This window comes from Lipotes vexillifer, unplaced genomic scaffold (genome assembly GCF_000442215.2).
Source record: "Lipotes vexillifer unplaced genomic scaffold, Lipotes_vexillifer_v1.1 scaffold1168, whole genome shotgun sequence".
NCBI classification, from domain to species: domain Eukaryota; kingdom Metazoa; phylum Chordata; class Mammalia; order Artiodactyla; family Lipotidae; genus Lipotes; species Lipotes vexillifer.
The window spans coordinates 751,630-775,413 of record NW_006799230.1 but is presented as its reverse complement, the minus strand read 5'-3'; the positions used below and the strand labels follow the sequence as shown (position 1 = coordinate 775,413).

At 34.6% G+C, this 23,784-nt stretch overlaps 1 protein-coding gene across 1 annotated transcript in view; it reads right to left on the bottom strand.

The window, feature by feature from the left end:
- Positions 1 to 19,274: 19,274 nt before the first annotated feature.
- CALCRL (calcitonin receptor like receptor) overlaps positions 19,275 to 23,784 on the bottom strand; it is a 40,007-nt gene continuing 35,497 nt past the window's right edge. Inside the window, exon 12 of the mRNA XM_007471520.1 lies at positions 19,275 to 19,490. Coding sequence (XP_007471582.1) covers positions 19,275 to 19,490 — 216 coding nt within the window. The remainder of the gene's footprint in view (positions 19,491 to 23,784) is intronic.

Genomic DNA, 23,784 nt, shown 5'->3' with positions numbered 1-23,784 from the left:
TTGGCACAAAACCATAGAGAAGAGAGGAAAAGGTGGGTAGAGAAATAAGTTGCAGCCAGCTTACAAAAAACCTCCCTCCCTCCATCTGTCTCTCCTTTCCTTCTTCTCTTCCTCCCTTTCTTTTTCTTTCTTTCTTTCCTTCTTTTCCTTTCTTTCCTCCTCTCTCTCTTTCTTTCTTTCTTTTCTTCCTTCCTTCTTTCCTTCCTTCCTCCCTCCCTCCTTCTCTTTCTGTTTCTTCAATATAAATGTAATAGTTGAAGCCATAGCACTGACTGGGGTCGCTCAGAGAGAGTGAATATGATTGAAGAAGGTAATTAAGGGTGACCAGTAAAAACTTGCACCGTGAGATGGTTAGAAGAGGAACAGTCAGTAAAGGTGACAGAGAAAAAAATGATTGCAAAACTAGATACAGAAACAAAAATCTCAATAACATCATAGAAGTTAAAGAGAGTTTAAAGAAGTCAATTTGTCAAACAGCAAATTCTGCAGAGGTGGAGGAGTAAGAGGATATTAGTGCCCTTGGTAAGAGCAGTAAGTGTGAAAGATTTTAATTAATCCATTCATTTATTTATTTAATAAGCATTTTTCAAAAGTCTTCTATGCGCCTGGGCTTGACACACAAATATCTGCAGTATATGTCACAATGTACATTGTAGTGAAAAAAGGGAATTTCTGCAGTATCAATAATTTTGTCAGCAAAATAATCCATTATGGGTAGGCCGTTATGCGCATGTTCAGGCTTTACACTGCAACCCTCTCCCAAAAATGACTTTTCTATTAAAGATGCATTTCATTATATGGCATCTATCACCATCTGGTCCATAATCTCTTTTTAATGAATCAAAAACATGAACTAAATGGGATTTAGTTCTATCAGAATGTTTACCAAATAGCTGGTAACTTGAAATGACAGTTCTATAGAAAATTCTCCCAATTATCCCCACCACTCACCAATTATCAGCAGCCACACATCATTATCTAAAATTCCCATATAAAATGGGATTTGCATAAGTGAATTTTTTAATTCATCAATTAGAAACACAAATGTTCTCTGCATATTTTAACTTAATTTTTAAAAACAAATGACACATCCAATTGTAAGCTGTATGAAAGTCTGGCCCCAGATATAATCCACTTTCTCACTTATGGCCACATGACTTTTAGACAAATGACTTAATTTCTCCACAGTTCCACAGTAGGTAAACTAAGAATTACAATACCTGCCTTGCAGAGTTATGAATTAAGAAGAAATGAGCTAATATTAAAGAAATAGCTAAGAAAGAGTTTGGCACAATTTTGATATAGTAATTATTGTAGTAATTATTAATAGTAATTATAGATAAAGTGTCTAGCAAAATTCATAATACAATAGTAGCTATTTACCAAGCCTAATCCTAAAACTGTGTTTTTTGAAATATCCTCCAGTTCTTAGCACCCCACTAGACATTATAAATACCTTAACTAATTTATTTCATACAAAGTCCTAAAAGTTGCTGTTTTTGCCTTCTCACTGAGGAGCCAGAGAAACAAAGATACAATTCAAGTTACTCAAACTGGCTAAGGTAGAAAATGATAGAACTAGAATTAGCACAGTGGCCTTTCTAATTTAGAATCCTGTGCAGCTGAACACTGCATGACCCAGCATGCTTCTCCTTTAAAACTCCTCCTCACCATTTCCTCCATCTTTTTTTTTTTTGGCGTTTTGCGGGCCTCTCGCTGTTGTGGCCTCTCCCGTTGCGGAGCACAGGCTCCGGACATGCAGGCTCAGCGGCCATGGCTCACGTGCACAGCCGCTCCGCGGCATATGGGATCTTCCCGGACCGGGGCATGAACCCGTGTCCCCTGCATCGGCAGGCAGACTCTCAACCATTGCGCCACCAGGGAAGCCCTCCTCCATCTTTTGATCTAATTTCTCTTCTTATATTTTTCATTTCCCATCAATTGTTAACAGACATCCAGAGAAGCAATTGATTTTCTGAAACTCCTTTAGTATGTGCTTGCTCCCAAGATCAGTAACTTGGGAAGCCTCAGCTTACAGTTTCATATAGGGGTACTCTACTGTAAAATCCCTCTAGGGGTTGCAGTGATTTTTATTAGATTTATTAAGATTTTATATATCAAATAGTTCAAAATATTTTCGGCAAGATTGAGATTTTCCCCCTTTCTGACAGACACACTAAATATCTCTTTATGTCCCTGAAAGCAATCCCTTTAAAATGTGGATCCCACGGACAAGAAAGTGGGAAAACGTGAAATGATAATTAACCCCAGCCATTAGTGATGCAAGTTTCAGAGCTACATTATCTTTTCCTTACTTTTCACAGAACGAGAACGATATCAAATTAATCAAGTGATGGGCTATTATCATTTACTACTTAAGTATTCATCCTCCTTTGAACACTTGAAAAAATTAGAGGTGATAATGATTCTACCAATACTTTTCCCATATGCTTATTCTCTGAACTAGAATAGATACTGAAATGTCTTTGAGATCTTGGATGCTAATGAAAACTTTCATTTATTTTGATTAAAAAGGAAACTAATGTCATTTTCCTTTATAGTTTAGCATCTGTATTTCAGTCATTTTCCTTGTTGCTGCTTTTGTCAGTAAAAAATAATGTTTCACAGTGAAACGAGCCAGGCCTTATCCTTTGAGAAATCTAAGTGGTTTTCTACTTGGGATTCTCAAATTCTAAATGCCTGCGGTCAAATTTGGCAGGAATTATTTAAATTTACTAAACCTATTTGATTGCTGATTTTCCCACATATTTATCGATGTATCTTCACTCTGAGCTTTGGCAGCTGCCCACCATCTTGGGAATATTGTTTGAGTATATACATTTCCTTTAACAAACACACATTAACGCTATTCCCCCGTACATTTTCTCACTCTAGCTCCCTCTATGCTCAGTCAAATATTACCTTTTCTTTTAACATGTAAGCTAAGTTTGAATAGAATGGTTGTATAGGCAAAGAACTTGTGTACACTGGGTCCAGGAGAATGGAATGATGTTAGAATTACATCAATTTCTAGAACATAGTGCGTAGAGAATACCACGTGTATTGATTCACAGTTACACCATCTTTTTTCCTTTCAACTCGTCTGTGCATCTGTCTCTTCCTTCTGCTAGGAAGAGTTGCTAAATGTATAATCTTATCCATTAACACTCACACGTATAACTCAGGAGCTAATGTTAATTAAAAATCTACAGTCACAAGGAGAAGAGGCTGTCAAACAAGAGTTTATCACCTGTAAAACAAGAGTTTATCACCACACAACTTTTTAAAATACCTTTGCCTGAGATGAAATTGACATGCTCAAGACTCCAGAGGCAGCTAATCTAATTTGGAGCAACTAACTGAATTATAAACACAAAATCAACCTTCAGAATTTAAATGAATTATAGATGTAAAGATTCCTTCACTATTCATCAGTTTATATTAAGATATGCAATTGGATTTAAAAATTTCCTGTCTTGGACAGGTTTTTGCAAAGTGACCTGGGTAGGAATAAGAGGAATAGAATGAGTTCTCTATCATTACAATGGATCATTCATCACTTAGAAGGGAGACTTCACATGCATGGTACATTTAAAGACACTGAGTTTTGAAGGATATACATTTGAAAATACATCTTAACTTGCAGATTTCTTTCCTTAATCAAGGTAAAAATGTGTTTTGTATTTGATAATGGTGTGGATGTTTTCTATTGATTTATATTGTTATTGTTAGGAGAGGAAACCAGCTGTATAAATCTTCATACAGTGGATTTGCTGTGCTCTGATAGTAAGAAAATCATTTGAGCATTTCTTTTTAATGTGTGTGACCTTCAAGTTTTTCTGAACTGTTCCTTGCCAACATCCCTGTAGTATTTTTATTTATTTTATTTTTTTTTGTTTTTATTTTTTATTTTATTTTTTTGCGGTACATGGGCCTCTCACTGCTGTGGCCTCTCCCTTTACAGAGCACAGGCTCAGGACACGCAGGCTCAGCGGCCATGGCTCACGGGCCCAGCTGCTCCGCGGCATGTGGGATCCTCCCGGATCGAGGCACGAACCCGTGTCACCTGCATCGGCAGGCGGACTCTCAACCACTGCGCCACCAGGGAAGCCCCCCTGTAGTATTTTTAAACAATTTTAGGCTTTGATTTTAAGAGCTGCCCATTCCTTCTTCCAAGCAATGCTCTTGCATTCATTTAAAAAGTTTAGTCGTTGCACCAATTGAATCATCATCACCTGGGAACTTCTTTGAAATGCAAGTTTTCAGGTCCCCCCAGACTGGCTGATGAGAAAATCTTGGGATGGGGCTCAGTAATTGGTGTTCTAACAAGCTCTCCGGGGATTCTGATACACACTCAATTTTGAGAACTACTGCTCTTCTAAACTAGGGCTTGTCACTATTTTGTATATTTTTGACCCCTTTTGCAGTATGGTAAAGCCCATGGATCTTTTGTAAGAATAATATTTTTAAATATCTGAAATAAAATACATAGAGTACTAAAGAAATAGATTACATTGAAATTTAGTTATCCAAATATAAAAAACAAATGTGTGATACCATCATACATGTGCTTCCTCATTACTAAATTTAACTAACAAGATCCAAGAGCAAGTCTAATAGCTTTCATAGTTTTAAAATATTGGTGATCAGAAAAAAATCATTTCCAGATATCTGCAGCAATCACTATGTGATATGACTATATCTGTGATTTATATCAGTGACAAAGTCACAGATATTACTAATGCTATTGTGGTTTATGCCTACATTTGTAATTGAAGGAGATATTGAATTTCAGCCAGCAGTTAATAAAAATAAACACAGTTTTCTGTGCATCTAAATTCATGTATCCCCTGAATTCTATCCACAAACCCCAGGGGAATAGAAGCCTTGAAAGATGGGTGATTTTTAGCCCATCCAAAATATGCTTATCTTGTAATCTGATAAATATAATATTGGGTTGGCCAAAAAGTTTGTTCAGTTAGAGTATATGTTGTTCAGTAAAGTTCTTGGTGAAAATGAAACATGTGTCTTTTATTTTTACTTAAAACCGAATGAACTTTTTGGCCAGTCCCAATACATTGTAAAATAACATGGGAGACAGGATGTGAATCAAATGTGTTTTGGAAGCCATAGAATAAATTGTTCTCCCCTGGGGCACCTTGTGGCCTAACACCTGTGACAGTTAAAGCATAGCTGATTTAATAGTTTACTGGAAATTACCAACAGTGCTACATATTTTCCTGCTTAATCATACAAGAGCTTCGTATTCATTATAGTTTAAAATTTCTTTCCCTGTGCTTTGCAAATCTTTACCTGTCACTTTATGTCTTAATTGACACCTCTTGATTCTTTAGAACTTCTTAGAAACAGTGAGTTTTCAACTTTTTGTATTGCCACGGCTAGCTGCATTTGAGGAAATGGGTATTCAAAGATCACATAAACAAGTCAAGGTCATGGAGCACAGTTTAGGGTCATGACCCCCGCTGGGTTCCACATTTCTGGTTCTGTGTTCTGACCTTGCTGGGCATGGCTGCAAAGAATCAGGCAGCCAATGAGACCTGTCCTGGCCACCATTTGAGATAGCTGAGTGACCATATCAACTGAATGAAAAGAACAACAAATGATTCTCTTTCAGCCACTGATGACTGACTACTCAAACAGGAAATAATCGTAGTATAAAAGGATGAATCTACTTTCATCATGAGATAGAAGAGACAACAGACTGTCAGGAAAAAGAAAAAATGTTCCTATTTTGTAGATGGGACATTGTGCAAAGGAATTTTTGCCAATTCCTTATTTTGGAAGCCATTATTTTAAAACCATGTCTTTGCCTTTCAGCTCATTTTCTTTGACAGATTCTTCCCCCAAACCCTTATTATCAAATGACAGTAAAAGGTCTTCTGAGGGGCTTTCTTGTAAAGTATTTTATTCTATACTGTCTCTCTTCGGTATGAACAGTTTGATACTGTTTCTAGTATCAAATACGGACGTCGATTTCTAGTCTTAACTTTATATTTTGGAAACCTTATGACATTGACCTAAGCTTGCAAAACCTCAATTTTATTAATCAGCTGAGGATTACATTTGCCTTACTGATTCAAATATATTTTTTAATAGATGAGGGAACAGAAACCATATTTATTGAGCGCCTACTATGTGCCAAGCTCTTACAATATAGAGGAAGCCGTGTAAGATAGGACATAAGGTAACACATCCTATTGGGCAGGTAGGGTAGAGGGAAAAGAAAGTCTCTGCAGTTGTTAACAGCTATTCAGGGAGCCAGAGACAGTGAAGAGGCAGAAAACAAAGAGACTACAGTGCAGAAAGAACCTATGAACATCTTAGTGGGGTGTACGTGTCTGCAAAGGATCAAGAGTAGCAGGCAACCAACAAAGGATTTTGGTCATGCAGAGTGCTGAGTTTTCTCCTTTAGCTTTAGACAGGGGTATAGAAATGTCTGCAGATACCTGCAAAAGGAAAGTTTAAGAAAGATAAAAGGCAGGGCAAATCTTTCTCACATGGAACAGAACTGAGTGCATTTTTAAAGCAGAAAGAGAAGGGAAAGCAGTGTTTTCTTTTAGTTTCTATTTATCATACATAATATCTACATTTGGAGGTTGAAAAAAAGCAGAGAAGAGGACAACTTGCACAGTTTCTGTGCAGGAGAGAGTGGGAGGATCCTTTGAAGAAGAGGCTTCTTTGTGAGAACCAGTTTCTCTAGAGAAAGAACAACTGCCTCCCAAACTCTGATGTTTAAGTCATTGTTTAGGAATGCAGTAGATATATTATTATGTTAATGCCAGGAAATAAAGAACTTTCAATGATCTTTAGAACAGCAGTGAATCTGGGTTTAAAATGTAGCAGTAGGGCTTCCCTGGTGGTGCAGTGGTTGAGAGTCCGCCTGCTGATGCAGGGGACACGGTCCGGGAAGATCCCACATGCCGCGGAGCCGCTGGGCCCGTGAGCCATGGCCGCTGAGCCTGCGCGTCCGGAGCCTGCGCTCCGTAACGGGAGAGGCCACAACAGGGAGAGGCCCGAGCACTGCAAAAAAAAAAAAAAAAGTATCAGTAGAAGAAACATGACTTTTGGAGGAATCCTATTGCAATTCCACTTAGCAAGTCAAAGACAGAGATTGTTAGTTACCTTCAGAGGTGGCCTATGCTTCACAGGACCATGCAAGTATAATATTTGATCAATAGAGTTATTAGAATAACATGAGTAAAACTAGCTGTTTTCATGGTTATTGTGAAGAATTATTAGCTTATGACTGATTGAAAATAATGGGAAAATGGGTGCTTTAGTGTGCATAATAAAAGCATGAAATACATCTGTGGGTAAAAAAGAAAAGGAAAAAACAAGAAAGGTTTAACCGTTTAATATGTACTTCTCAAATGGGGTTAGGGAAGGTTTAGAGTAGAAGTGAATAAGGGAACATACAGTTCATTATCCAAACTAAGAAATGTTTATTCTCAAAATTGCTCAGGCTTTTCCCTAGTATATGTGGAGCCTGAGGCAAGGGTACGAATTAAAGCCTGTATATGTGACATTTTCCAAGTATATAAAGGAAGCCACAACACTATTTGGTAACTTTCTATACCTATTTTTACACATAAATATTCAAAACACCCAACAAGATAAATTTCAAATTTATGTTTCTCAGAATTCTTAGGATCCTTGGAGTTTCGTACAGGAACATGCTGGTATGGGATAAACTGGTGCCTGTCCCCCAAAAGGGCCTTTTTTGTCCATCCCCAGTTCCTCCTTGCACTGATGGGGCCTCTCATGTGGATGTAAGTATTCATTTCAGCTTGCGCATCTGAGTTCTGTTCACTTCTCGGTGTAAACACCCATCCCATGGCCACTTCTTGAGACTAGGAATGGGCACAGAAGAGGCAAGGTCCATCATATAAAAGGAGAATCCAGCCAAAGGACCTGTGCAGTTCCTGAATATGAGCATAAGCCACTGGAGCTGGAAACTCTGGGGTCCCAGGGTTCTCAGGATATGGTTAGAAGGGCTAAGCTTTAGGTGGACATGTTTCCTTGGATCAGATAACTCCTTGTCACATGGAAAGGGATCAAGCTAGAATAAAGCCAGAGTTAAAGTCTCTGAAGTGCTGGGAGAAGAACATAGCTCCTTTCTCATGGATCTGAGGCCAGTACTGCAAATGCTAAGCTGTAACTGATGCCAGGACAATAAGCAACAAACCTAGACTCAAGCAAACAAATGTATATGGTTACCCTAAATTTATGGAGCACACACTGGGGTGTAAATTGCAGTCTAGAAAATTGTCCTGGGTGTGTAGACCTGGATCAAATAGGTTTCTTTTCATAGAAAGAGCTCTTTGTATATCCTCAGAGATGAAGAACATTCTTATACAGACTTTGTATGACTAAGTAACAGTGAAAAATGATACAGCTGGGCGAGCTTCCTGGACACAGAATCCAAAAGAGAAAAATGACTGGCTGCATTTGTTACATGAACACAAAGAAATAAAAGTTTAAAGTACCCAAAATGAACCTTAAAGGAAAGAGAATTTTGAAGTTTGTGAGGAAACTAGTTGTCCTATGAAGAAGATCAAGAAGATAGCCATCAGCAACTGTCTGGAAATAGACTTAAGCAATGACATAATTTTTGCAGAACTCATTTCAGAAAAGGGGGCACTATCTGATTTACAGGAGGAATGCAAATTTTAGTTTTTTGTTATGTTTTGTTTGCTTTATTGTGAGGTAATGGGTTGTACACAGAGAACTTGTAATGAAACAGTGACTTGTTATGCATTGAATATTTTCATCCCTCTCATATTCATATGTTGAAGCCCTAACCCCCAGTGTGGCTGTATTTGGAGATGGAGCTTCTAAGGAAGTAATTAAGGTTAAATGAGATCATAAAGGTGGGGCCCTGAAGAAATAAGATTACTGTACCTATAAGAAGAGACACCAAGTAGCTTACTCTCTCCACATGCCCAAATAAGAGGTCATATGAGCACACAGCCAGATGGCAGCTGCCTTAAGAGAAGAGGACTCAAAATGAAACTTTAATCTTGGCACCTTGAACTTGGGCTTTCTCTCCAGTACTGTGAGAAATAACTTTCTGTTGATTAAACTACCCAGTCTATGGTATTTTTGTTTTGGAAACTGACCAGACTAAGACATGCAACAAACAGTAAGAGGCTAGGGTTTAAATATATAAATGTGTTTACAGAAAATTTATGACAATAATGGTTGGAATATAATATATACCCTGAGATAAGATAAAGAGAAAAAGGTCAAAGGAAAGTTAAAATGTCAAGGACAAATTGAAATAGCAAAATTATTTAAGAAATACCTTAAAACAAAATTGTATGGTGAAAATATTTGCGCTTTCAGAAGGCCTGAGAAATACCTTCTAGCTGGAGTCTGAGAGAAGAGATTGTAAATGGAATTTAGAAACAAAAGAATAACCATTCAACTTTGCTGAAAATGTAGGCTAAAGGGATTTACTTAAGGTTTAAGTACTCCTAGGTCATCCACAGATGTAGTTCGGCATCCATGGATCTATGAAATCACTGAAATTATATGCTTATAACTGTAACTTGAACAAACAACTGACATCTCCACTTTTTTCCCAGGCAAAAATTAATGAGGAGGATGGCTTTTTCTACAGACTTTTATACTTAATGGGTAATAGTTTCAATGAGTTTGGCATTTTAAAGCCAAGGGAGCAACCACTACCAGTTATGCCCATTTCTTACATCTGGTATTCCAGAGTTGGCACATTTTTAAAGAAGAGAAAGTGGGAAAGGCCAAGAATTAATGATTCTCTGGGTGATAATGTCATTCCACTCCCCATTCTGATTACTGTTTTCTGCTCCAAAGAGTGGTCTGTATACACACTTCCTCTCCTCCTGTTCTCTCTGTTCTAATCATGTACCGTTACCACTGTTTTAATTGTGTTTCATAACATCTGTTAGGGCTTATCTCCTAACCACTGTTATTTAGAATCTTCATGACTATTTATTTTTATTACCCTATAGTCCACCCTCTGTATCCAAGGGTTCTGTATCTGCGGATTCAACCAACCTCAGATGAAAAAAAAATTCTAGAAAGTTCCAAAAAGCAAAACTTGGATTTGCCACCCACCTAGCAACTATTTACGTAGCATTTACATTGTATTTACTATTTATATAGTATTTACATTGTATTAGATATTATAAGTAATCTAGACATGTATACAGGATGTGCAGGTTATATATAAATACTATGCTATTTTATATAAGGGACTTGAGCCTCTGCAGATTTTGGTATTGGCAGGGAGGAGGAGTGCCCTGGAATTAATCCCCCAAGAATACCAAAGGACGACTGTATATGAAATTTAGAATCAGCACATCTGATTTCAAAATTACTACCTACTATTATTTTTATTTAGATCATAAATACTTTATAATTTATTTAGGGGCCAAATTACATCTTTATGATGATCTTCCTATTCAAGAATGTGGTGTCTTTCCATGAAGTGATGTCCTCTGTTGTGACCACAGTAGTGTTTAAAATGTATTTCATTCATTTCTTGCTTAATTTTTTCCTATATGTTTTATTTCTCTTGATGCCATTACAAATAGCATTTTCTCCTTTTTTTCCCACTGCATATGCTACCTGGTTGGTATATGTATATATGGAAAATATTGATTTTTGCACATTTACTTTGTATGTTCCTAAATTTCTGAATTGTCTTACTGCTTAGATTAACATTCCACGTGTGTTCGTATCTACCATCAGAAAATCTTGATAGTTTTCTGCTCCTTTCCATATTTTTTACCTCTATTTTGCTTAATTTTATTTTGTTTTGCACTGTCAAATTACATTGGCTGGTTCATTTAGCTGGATACTAAACAATGGTGGTGATATGTAAGCATTTACATCTTGATCCTGACTCGAGGGACAAAGCTTCCCTATTAACATGGTGATGATTTGGGGGCTGAGCTATCTTTTGTCATGTAAATGAAGTATATGTATATAAGTTCCTTATTTATTTTTATTTTTAAAAATTAAGTATAAATTGAATTTTGTCAAATGCTTCTCCACTATCATTGAAGATGATTATTTGATATTTTTCTCCTTACTGCTATTACTATGGTGTATTAAGTTAATAGATTTCTAAATATTGATTCATCCTTGCATTCCTGAAATATATCTTGCTTGGTTGTGAAAGATCTTTTAATATGCATTGAATTCTGTTTGCCAATATTTTACTTTAGTATTTTATCTACCAAAATTCATAAGCTATTAATTGTACTACTTTGGTGCAATATCATATTTTGAATTTGATGATATTCTCATTTTTAAAAGTAGTTTGAAAGGTTTACTTTCTAAATATGTTAATTATGTCTTTTGGGTTTTTTTCTGATATTTTTGTCTACTTTATCATTGTTGAGAGAGGTAAAGTCTGCTACTACTTTTGTGTTTTTGTCTAGTTCTCCTTATGTCTCCTGTAATTTCTTCTATATATTCATAACTTCACAGGTATTCATATGTGTTATGCTTTCTTTGGGACTTGTACTCTTTAGCATTATAAAGTACATTTATTTTCCCCAAATGATGCCTTATTTAAAAACCTAAATTCCTCCCTGACTGATATTAAGATCAGGACCATTGCTTTCTCATTTGTTTCTTTGATTTCCCTGATATCCTACCCTTGCTGATCCTTGTATTTTCAAGGTTTTTAGGTTTGTCTTTTGTCTACCTCAAAGATATGGTTTTGCTTGTGATCCAAGTTGAAAATCTGTTAATATGTAAGTTAAGCCCTAGATGCATTGGATTTGATTCTTCCATATTATTTTTATGTCATGTTTTCTATTTTTTATTTTGTTCAAAAAAGTATTTTACGATAATCCATTTCTCTGGAACCCACTCTAATCAAGATTTTGTCTCAAAAACTCCACTGAAACTTCCTTTGCCAATGTCACTAATAATGCTTATGTTGCCAAAAAATTAATGAAATTCTCAGCTTTATTTTGGTTAAGGCCAAAATGTCAGTGCACCACAAACTTTCAGACCATACCAAGTGGAGCGAACCAGGATTTTGAGAACTTTTTTAATTGCACAAGAGACATCTTAGTGACATTGCTAATGTGAGATCCACCAGACCAAGAATTAATTTCACAGAATTGAAAGAACTGATAAGGAAAAGTATTTTTATTGTTATTTGTATGGAATATTTTTAATATTTTGTTTTAACATTCTATTTTCTGGATATTATCAGTAAACCTTTTTCTTTCATTTTAAGATATCTAACCCAAAATAATATTTTAAATTTTGTTTTTAAACTGAAATAAAGCATTTAAAAATAATAGATTCTAACTGATTCCCAAGAATTTTAGAAAAAAAACTTAAGTATTCTAACTTTTTATTATAATATAGTTATTTGAATAGGTTCAGTAAGAATGAATCCTCCTTCCTACCAGTATGTAATAGGACAAATAGATTGTGTACTAAAGGCCTTAACCAGGAGTGTCATTTTTGAGAATGATGGTCATTAAATTATGGTCATTTGGGGAAGAAAGTGTGACTGTTCTTATGGAGCCAATGACTATTAAACCTTCCTAGGAAAACTGGCTTTGTGCTTGACTTACAGGTCCCACCCAGGCTTATAGGTGGTAAGGAAGGTCAATTCCTAGCATGCTAGGAACTATATCACATTTGGGGGACCTTGAGAAAAATGGAATTCACCCAAATTTATAGACACAGCAGGTGAAATCTGGCATAGAGACTTTTTTTTTTTTTTTTTTGGTGTGATTTATTAGTCCCAAGATGGCCAAAAAAAAACAGGTTTTAAAAAATCCAGTCCATGATCCCTTATAAAATTTCCAGCCAAAAATCAGTTTGTGGCCTTAGTGATTGTTCAATACTGTATGGTTAACAAATTAGACAAAGTAGATGAGATGGACACAGTCCTAGAAAAATATTAACTACCAAAACTGACTCAAGGAGAAATAAGCAATCTAAATAGGACAATACCAAGTGAAGAAATTGAATCAGTAATCAAAAAACTGCCCTTATCTGGTCCAAGTCCAGATGGCTTTACCACTGAATTTCACGAAACATTCAAAGAAGATTTAATACAAACTCTTCAAGGAATTCTTCTTCACATACTCTTCTGAAAACAGAAGAGGAGGGATCACAATCCAAATTGTTCTATGAGGATGATACTATTGTGATACCAAAACCAGACAAAAACATCACAAGAAAGGAAAACTACAGACCAATATCTCTTATGAATATGGATGCAAAGTTCCTCAACAAAGTACTAGCAAACTGAATTTAGCGACATATAAAAAGAATTAAACATTAAAATGACCAAGAGAGGTGATCCCAGGGATGCAAGATTGTTTTAAAATCTGAAAATTAAATAATGTAATACATCATATGAATAAAATATAAAACAAAAATCACATGATCATCTCAATAGATGCAGAAAAAGCATTTAACAAAATCCAACACCTTCTCACGGTAAAAGCAATTAACAAAGTAGGAATAGAAGGGAACTTCCTCAACTTGGTAAAGGGCATCTACAAAAAACACACAATTAACATACTTAAGGAGGAAAGACTGGGTGCTTTTCCCTAAGATCAAGAACAAGACAATGACCTGTGCTGTTGTTGCTTCCATTCAACATTTTACTGAATGTTCTAGCCATGACATTTAGACATGAAAGAAATAAAAGGCATTCATATTCAAAAGGTAGAAGTAAAACTGTCTCTGTTTGCAGATGGCATGATCTTTTATGTAGAAAATTATGAGGAATCCACTAAAATATGTTATAACTAATAAATGAATTCAGCAAGGTTGAAGGATATAAGATCAATACACAAGAGTTAATTTTATTTCTATACACTTGCAGTAAGCAATCCAAACATAAAAGAAAACAATTCCATTCATGATAGCATCAGAAAGAATAAAATGCTTAGGAAAAAATTTAGCAAATGAAATGCAAAACTTATACTCTGAAAACTAGAAAAATTATTGAAAGCAATTAAAGATTTAAGTAAATGTAAAGTCATCTAATGTTCATGAATCAGAAGATTTAACATTAAGATGGCAATACTCTCCCAATTATCGACAGATTCATTGTAATCCCTATGAGAATTCCAACAGGCTTATTTGTACAAATTGACAAGCTCAGTCTAAAATGCATATGGAGGGACTTTCCTTGGTGGCGCAGTGGTTAAGAATTGACCTGCCAATGCAATGGACATGGGTTCGAGCCCTGGTCTGGTAAGACCCCACAAGAGCAACTAAGCCCATGCACCACAACTACTGACCTGCACTCTAGAACCCGTGAGCCACAACTACTGAGCCCACGTGCCACAACTACTGAAGCCTGCATGCCTAGAACCCATGCTCCACAACAAGAGAAGCCACTGCAATGAGTCGCCCATGCACCACAACGAAGAGTAGCCTCCACTTGCCACAGCTAGAGAAAGCCCGTGTGCAACAACGAAGACCCAACACGGCCAAAAATAAATTAATTAAGTTTTAAAAAATTTAAAAAATAAAATGCATATGGAGTTCCAAGAGACCCAGTATGGCCCAAACAACTGTGAAAAATAAGAATAAAACAGAACAACTCACACTACCTGATTTCAAGACTTACTACAAAGCAAAGTAATCAAGATATGTGGTTTGGACACAAAGAGAGACCAATAGAATTGTTCAGAAATAAAACCATAAATCTAAGGTCAATTGATTTTGATCAGGATACCAAGACAAGGATATTCTTCAATGCAGAAAATATTTTTTTTCAACAAGCATTACTGGGACAAATGGAGAGCCACATGCAAAAGAATGGATTTGGCCCCTTATCTCACACCATATACAAAAATTAACTCAAAATGGACCAAAGATCTAAATGTAAGAGCAAAATCTATAAATTCCTTAGAAGAAACTGTAGGAGTAGGTCTTCATGCCCTTCAATTTGGCAAAGGATTTTTAGATAAGACACCAAAAGCCTAAGAAATAAAAGAAAAAAATAGATAAACTGTATTTCATCAAGATTATAGACTGTTGTGCTATGAAGGACACCATCAAGAAAGTGACAAGACAACCCACAGAATGGAAGAAAATGTTTGCAAATTTTATATCTGATAAGGGACCTGTACCTGGAATACATGGAGAACACTTTCAACTCAATAATAAAATACAAGCAGTCCAATTAAAACTGAACAAAGGATTTGAATAGACATTTCTCCAAAGATATACAAATGGCCGATAAAAACGTGAAAAGGTGCTCAGCGTCACTATCCACCAAAGAAATACAAATTAAAACCACAAGAAACCACTTCACACCCACTAGGATGGCTAAAGTACAAAAGACACATAATAACAAGTGTTGGGAAGCATGTGGAGAAATCAGAACCCTCATACACTGCTAGTGGGAATGTGAAATGGTCCAGCTGTTTTGCAAAACAGTCTAGCACTCCTAGATGTATTTAACATATGGTCCAACATTTCCACTTCTAGGTATATAACCAAGTGAAATTAAAATATATGTTAAAAAAATTACCTTGTACACAAATGTTCATAGCAGCATTATTCATAATAGCCAAAAGATGGAAACAACACAGATGTCCATCAACAGACAGATGGATAAACAAAATGTGGTAAATCCATACAATGGAATAATTTAGTCATACAAAGGAATGAAATTGGAACAAGTTATGAACTTGTGAAAACATTATAGGTAAAAGAAGTCAGTCAGAAAAGATCATATTCCATATGATTCCATTCGTATGAAAGTCCAGAATAGGGAAGTCTATTGAGACAGAAAGTAAGTTAGTGCTGCTTAGGGCTTGGGTGGGAGCAGGGATGGGAGGATAGAAGAGTGATAGCTAAGGCTACATGGTTTCCTCCTGAGGTCATAAAAATGTAATAAAATTGACTGTGGTGATGGTTACACATCTTTGAATATATGTAAATATACTATACCAATGTAATACACTAAAAACAACTTTAAAAGAGAAAATTATATTTTTAAATAGTTCTTTTCCTTCTGTTTCTTTCTGCTATTCAACACAAAACTATACAGTAGAATATAATGGAGAAAGGAGACAAATCTTTGTGCATTTTCCTATTTCTGGGAATCTTTTCCTTTCTTTCAGCCTAGGAAGGAATTTGAGTACACTGTACTTTATTTGGAATTTTCTAGCTTACAAGATGAATTCATAATTTTAACAAACAGGTTTATGGAATGATTTACAGGTTTATGGAAGACTTCAAAGAGGGTAATGGTGATATAGTCATCGATTTTAAGTATTACACTGATTGCTGTAAAGAATTATATTTGTAATTTAGATTATTCAGTACTCCAGTAAACATGAGTGAAAATCAACTTTAGCTCATAACTTTAATATTTTCATACAATCAAAATATAGAGATATACACTAAGTAAGCATAACATGAGTTATTTTAATTGATCAGAATATCTTGGGTATGCTTTAGAAATAAAAGAAATGGTTTTTATTAGCATATTAAAACCAAGAGAAAATTAGATAAGTTCACATTTAAAAAAAATTATCAAGCAATAAATACAGCACTATAGCTACCACTACTTCTATGTACATTGGACTACATTTGAACAAACACTAAATTCCAGAATGAATATTTTATGAATAAATGCACTAAATAACTTTAGAAATTAAAAAAAATGACAGACTAGAATTGTTCTAAAAATTAAAATGACTTTCACAAATACTTTCAGAAAAGTAGCAGATTTGCATTTTAAAAGTTAGAAATTCCCCAAATAAGTTTTTAGATACCAAGGAATTTTGCTTTTAAACAGTATTGATTTTACTTTTTTATATGAGTAAGATACAAAGGAGATCTTAATTATTAGTATTTCAGTTTTAGAGAAGTCTAATATTTAAAAATATTACTTCTAAAAAAAAATGGGTTCAAAATTAACACTGATTAATCATGGACTGTCTTCACCTAAAGATGGTACAATAGATAAATCCTGGCCACAAAGGAAATCTGATCTAAACTTAATATGATAAAAGCACAATAAAAAGACTTGAAAGTTCCAATGTATTTTTAATATAATGCTCGTTGATAAATTTGACATTTCCTACTGTCATTTATGGTTGAGACTTGATAGCTTGTCTGGAAGAATGCTGAAATATATGAACAGTGCAAGTGAAGGATTTGAATCTGTGTCTTTGAATAATAAATAGCTAAAATATGAGATTATTTAAAGGAATTATTGTATAATTTAGGCATTAGAAAGTTCAGAACAGCCTGAGTTCCTTTTTATAACAGGTTGTTTTGAAATCTGTAAATCTGAAACTAACAATACAGCTTTTACATGTGTATAGATAAATCATAAATCTACTGACCAGGCCTTTTAATAAGTGAATTCTTACTAATTTAGATAATTTACCTGGACAATTTCAAATGACTTCTGAACTTACCATCTATTGACAGCTTAAGAAACAACCTATGATGACTAAGTCACTAGTTTAATCCATTTTAAGCAGATGGACACACCACAGCAACAACAACAAAAAACATATAGATGTAATGAATTCTCCTGCCAAAACTGACTTACTAATTGAAGGCATTTTATTTTTCAGTGGAAAATGACATTAAGAAAAATGAATCCCATTTAAATGTCACTTTAATTCATTAGCGAGGATTTCTTCCATCTTAATTTAATTATTCCATAAATGTTCTGACAACAATTCTTGCTTACTGATACATTCAGGTCTTTCACTATACTGCATCATCATATATAGTATCTCTATTAAAATATAAAAACATTGTATATGATATATATTGTATTCCTCTAATTTTAAAAAATAGCCTTGCAGCATTTCCAAAGCTATATATCTTCATATAGTAAGTCAGAAAAGTAATCTTTTTAACGGGGTAAAAACCATAAGAATAGCAGATTGGCATTTATTATAGGAGTCATTTAAATTTTCTGGATTAGAATGAAAGTTCATCATCAAAATAAAAAAGGAAATATGTCAAACATATCTATTATTAAGGTATGAATCACCAAAGCAAATATATTCAATAAAACAATGGCCTTGAGGATTTTTTAAATAAATATTTTATATCTTATCATAGATATTTCTCAAACTTAGTTCTCAAACTTCTGATGCTGGCATCTGGTTGTCTTTAAAATAGTTACCAAATAAAGAATTCCAGATTCTATTTTATTATAAAATCAGCCCAGACACAGTATCAGATATTAACATGCACACATTGTTACATTAAGTATTTGTTTTTTAAAAAAATTACCTAGATTGTATATATTTGAGACTATAAAATAGAATAACAGAGTATTTACAAGCTTTTCACAATTTTTTTACAAACTTTTAAGAAAATAAGAAATCCTTCATTGATTTCCTTCATGTAAAATAATTGCTAATTTGTCCACATAGTAGAAATGGAAGGGGCAAAGTTTCTATTTACAGGTCTATGGACACGAATTCCTTCCCACTTGTGTAGTAAGATGGGAAAGTAGTCAACTACATGTTTCATAGTATCAACCAAGATTTCTCCCTAATGATACCAAAGTAGGATTGCGTATCATACATACTATTCATCAAGCCTCAAAAATGGATATGACAAGGGGTATAACTGTGATGAATCAGCAAATGAGTAGCCAACAGCAATTCTGCTCATTTATTTTTTGGGGGGAGAAGAGGGTAAGCAAACAGGAATAATTAATTCTTTATCTGGTCCATTTGAAAAAATAAAAACAAAAAGGGCTAGAATACTTTCTGGGCAAAAAATCAACTTCACCAAGGAATATGGGATAAAGATTTTAAAAACAAATGAAAAGCTCATTTTCTTTCCAAGTCTATAGGCCTTAGCTAGGTCTCTTTAGGCAACAGGAGTGGAATTGTGCCCATTGTGTCTATGAACTTTTATGGTCTATTTATTTGTGGATTCATGCAGTGGTGTGCTGGAGCTGGCTCACACCAACCTACAACAACTGACTGTGCTCATTTTTACCCAATTCCACATTCACTGATGTCAAGTTGGTAACTTGAAATCAGCCATGGTGGGAGTACTTACACCATAAAAACTGGCAAAAATTAAAAATCAGGACTGTTTTCCCCCATGGAGCTAGTGTGAAACATTTATCAACACACTACTGAATTCATGTGAGGGTTTACTTTGTCACCTTCAAATAATTCATTTAATATTGAAGTCTTCTGGTTGTAAAGTCATGGATCCAAGTCCTTGAGTTAGGAGTGGAACAAAATAGTTCAGCAATACATGCTCTATTATCAGTCGTATAACTTTTCCGGTTTTATGACAACGTTTTCAATATCGTGGATGCTTTTTCCATTTAAGTGTTCAGTTGGACAGTCATGACTGTAACCTGCACCATCACTGATTGTTGACACTGTGTAAGATGCACTACGGAGAGCATCTGAGTGGGAAAAGCTGTTTCCAAATTGGATTTTATATTGATTCCAGTTTCTTCTCAGAATTGCTTGAACCTATAAAACAAAAAGAAACAGAAAGGGTAAGAGCAATTCATAAATGAAATGAAGATAATGTATTTAATAATACAATAAAATAAGTTACGTACAAAAGCTTTTTTTAAAAAAAGCATTGATATTGAGTGAATAATATTACTTTATTTTCTTAATTAAAAAATGAAATTGAGTAAACTATCTTTATATTAGGAAATCTTTGCAATTACTCTGTACTTTAGTACAGACTACAGAAAACTTCATATTTCTCTTTCTATGCCTTCTCTTTGAAGCTCTAAAAATGCACATGAATGTTTCTGTCAAATAGTTAATCTACACCCTCACTTACAAGTTGGCATGTGCAACATTTAGTTTTGTATCAATATTTTTATTAAAAGAATGAGATAATTAGTGAAATATAAAAGAGGAGAGAAAAAAGATTTAAAAACAGGGTTACAGAGAATATAAATAATTATCACCATCATCATCAACAGCAGCAGCAACAACATTTTACTGTGATTAGCATATGCCAGGTATTGAGCTACATTCTGGAAAAAAAAAGATCAGCGTTTTTGTCCTCATGGAGCTTACCCCCAGAGGGAAGAAAGTGTTCAACAGATAATTACAGCACTGAGCATATAATGGGACAAGTATTGTGGGAAAAAAAAGTTTAGGAATGTCACCACTCCACTTTTTTGTATTTAGATACCCCTCTGTCTGGATAAATTTGAATTTTAATGACTCTTCTATCTTTTCTGCTTGGGGATAGAGATGAGAACTAGGTAGGTCATAAACAATGATTTTGGTTTTAACTGAACATAAGACACAGATGATTTTCTTCATTGAGTCAGTGAACATAAATGAGAATATCAAATGCATCTCCAACTCGATCACCTGTACATTTCCTGTCTGCTTCTAGGTTAAGAATGTATTAGCCACATGCTGTGACCTGATCTGTGTCTTTGCAAAGCATGTATAGCTTTGAATTGTCTTCCCCAAATCTCTACGGCTCTTTGACCTTTGATTGTTTCCCCAAAGGGAATCTGAGCATCCAAAAACAACTTTCTAGTAGTTCATGTCCTACAAACATACTCATACAATATTGTTTAACTTTCTACGAATTACATAAATTCTTCAACCTTTTATTCGTTACATTCATGTGTACATATCAATATATTAAACTTTAAAATAGGGCTGCTTATTTAAGGCTTTTCATTTTCTTATCTCTTCAAATTACAAACAATCTATAGCAAATAGGTATTCCCAGGATGTCTGCAGCTCTGTGGGACACTTTAAGGTCCTGTTAGTCTCCTCTAATCTGTCGCTTAAAATGAACACAAAGTTTTACTGTCTCATTTCATATTTTAACATGTAGAAAAACAAAACAAACAAATATAAGGTCAATCAGTTTCTTTAGTAAGAATTCAGAATGAGTTATTAGAAATTCCAGGAGGGGCTTCCCTGGCGGCGCAGTGGTTGAGAGTCCGCCTGCCGATGCAGGGGACACGGGTTCGTGCCCCGTTCCGGGAAGATCCTACATGCCACGAAGCAGCTAGGCCCGTGAGCCATGGCCGCTGAGCCTGCGCGTCCAGAGCCTGTGCTCTGCAACGGGAGAGGCCACAGCAGGGAGAGGCGCGCCGCAAAAAAAAAAAAAAAAAAAAAAAAAATTCCAGGAGGCGTGTCCCTACTCTATAATTCAAAAATTATGTAGTTAGGAATGCAATGCATTGTTTTATTAACGTGAAATTCAGAACTTCAGGAATTTCAAGCTTACTTCTTTACATATAGCAACTATATCTGAAGGAAATAATTTTTATTCATATAAATTTTCTTTGAAATAACAGCATTTATAGGAAGATGAATACATTTATCTTATAAAAATTATACTTTATTTCTCTCATGGTTTAGTGATGTATTTCTAAGTTCTCCAAATAACATATTTAAATTAAGGTAATTAAAAAATACCATCTGCGTAATGTCTTCAAGAATATAAGCAAATGACAAATGGAATGGCTTTAGAGTATGACTTTTAAATAAATATTCAGAGATTTAAAACAAAAATGACATTTGGCCAATTATCTAGGTATTTCTAATGGGAGTTGTTTTTGATCCTGATTTTTATGCTTAATTAACTTCTCACTTTGTTACTAAAAGCTGGACTGATTGAATCCATGTGCTATATAGTTTCTGTTTGAAAGGAGGTGGAATGTAGCTTTGTACAAAAGATTCTACATAGATGTTGGGAAGAAGCTGACATGAAGAAATATTTTAGCAATGAGAGTATTACTTATAGTCTTAACAAGGAAAGCTTAAATTCAATTCTAAAAGCCAAAATGGCTTTGAAATATATGACTGTTTGCTCTTGAAATACCTACTTTAAGGTCATCACCCTATTTCTTCCTTGCAACTAAATCGTCAGAAAAACCATGGAAAGCCAATTTCCTGACTTATTTACTGAAGCTAAATATAAAGGTAATTAAAGACCCATAGGACTTGTAGACATCTGTTTGTTTATAGTACTCTCTATAAGGATGTTATTTTTTTTCATCTGCTTTCTCTAACACAACATCACACCTATTCAACAGAACATTAAAGTGGCCACCCTCAGTAAACTTACAATGAGAAGAATGTAATGGGGAAAGATAAAAAGGAAAATTGCCATTGGATGGCAAGAGAGCCTGCCTGATGTTATTAAAGATATGAAAGTGTTTTCATTAATTTATGCATAAGTGTTATATAAATAGTAAGGCCAACTTTTTAGAATATAACATTACAATATATAATTTTGTATAATATAAAGAATATGGGTTTATATGACCATTAGTACCTGATAAGAAACCAACTCTACACTGCTCAACCTAAATCAATTAAAAGGTGTTTAATAGAGCTGTATATAAAAATTCTACCTACTTCTCATTACAGGATGTGAGTTTGGTTATTCTCAACAAATCTTTTTGTTCACGTTGTAAAAATATCTACTCTCAGGTGTTGTTAAAGATACGCGTGAGACTAGGGAGGGCCCTTCTGATGTCTAGAGTCCCTAGTTTATGCTAACAGTGCACATTTTTTTGATTGAGAGGACTAGAGATGAGATGAAAGTGACCTGAGTACTTGTCAAGCCACAGTTATTTAACTAGTGAGAAATGCAACTAAGGAATATTTTGGCTAAGAAATAAAAATAAAATGTGAGAATAAAAAATAAATAGAGATATTAAGATAAAGGCAAGCTATTTGACCTGACGTGGAAAGCAAGAAGGAAACTAAGCCTGAGCAAATGATTTCAAGAAGTACATGACATAGTTGGAACCACACAAAATGGATTTGGCAGCTGTGTCTTCATGTTATGAGAGTGGGAAAAACTAGAGGCGAAGAGACAAAAAAAGGAAGCATTATAGTATTTCTTAAGATGAGAAATGAATCATACACAAACAGGGATTGTATCTAGAGATGAAGACAAGGGGACAGATATTGGAGATGTTGTGAGATGCTGAAGGATTTGGTAACAAGTTGGCTCAAAGATTTTTTATTGTAATTTTCCAGTGCCAAAGTTTTCTCAATTTTAGAACATGGCAAAAGATCAAGGCCTGTGTCTCTTTTGCTTACACAGGTAGAGTGCAATAAGAGTGTTAGGCATTAATTTAGATATTCCCTGGGCACTTTTTCTAAATATAAGGGCCGATTTGAGATTTGATTCCGATATGATTAATGTTCCCATTTGTACATATATTTTTGTAAATGAGCGATTTGACAAATCTAAAAAGGAATCTATAATGTACTGAGTATCTACTGTGGGTGGGGCATGGTGCTAAAAACTTTATATTCCTAGTTTACGTTAATCCCTGTGAGATTTGTGTAAAGAACTTGCTTTTATTTCCCTTTAATAAAAGTACACACTGAGACCTCTGGAAGTTCAGAATATTTCCCAAGATGTTACAGCCAGGAACAAAATGGCATCTTTGGGTTTAAATGCATTACTGTGTCAGTGCCTTTATTCTACATTGCCTTCCATCACAAAATATTTTACTAGTGGTTATAATTTGTACATTTTAAAAATACCCTTTATAAAAATCAAATCTGTTTCTGCAGATGCAAATGTGTATCTTACTTATTTCATACATGCTTTATGGCATATTATCTGTAACTTTCTCATCTATATTTAACTGTAAAGTCCTATGTAGGCAGAAATTGGATTGTCTAATTCAGTTTATACAATAATTAATTTATAGAGTTATATAATAAATGCTAATTGAATTTTATTATCAAAACAGATGATGTATCTATTCATCCTAATTGCATTCTCTGTCCCTACTTCTCACTG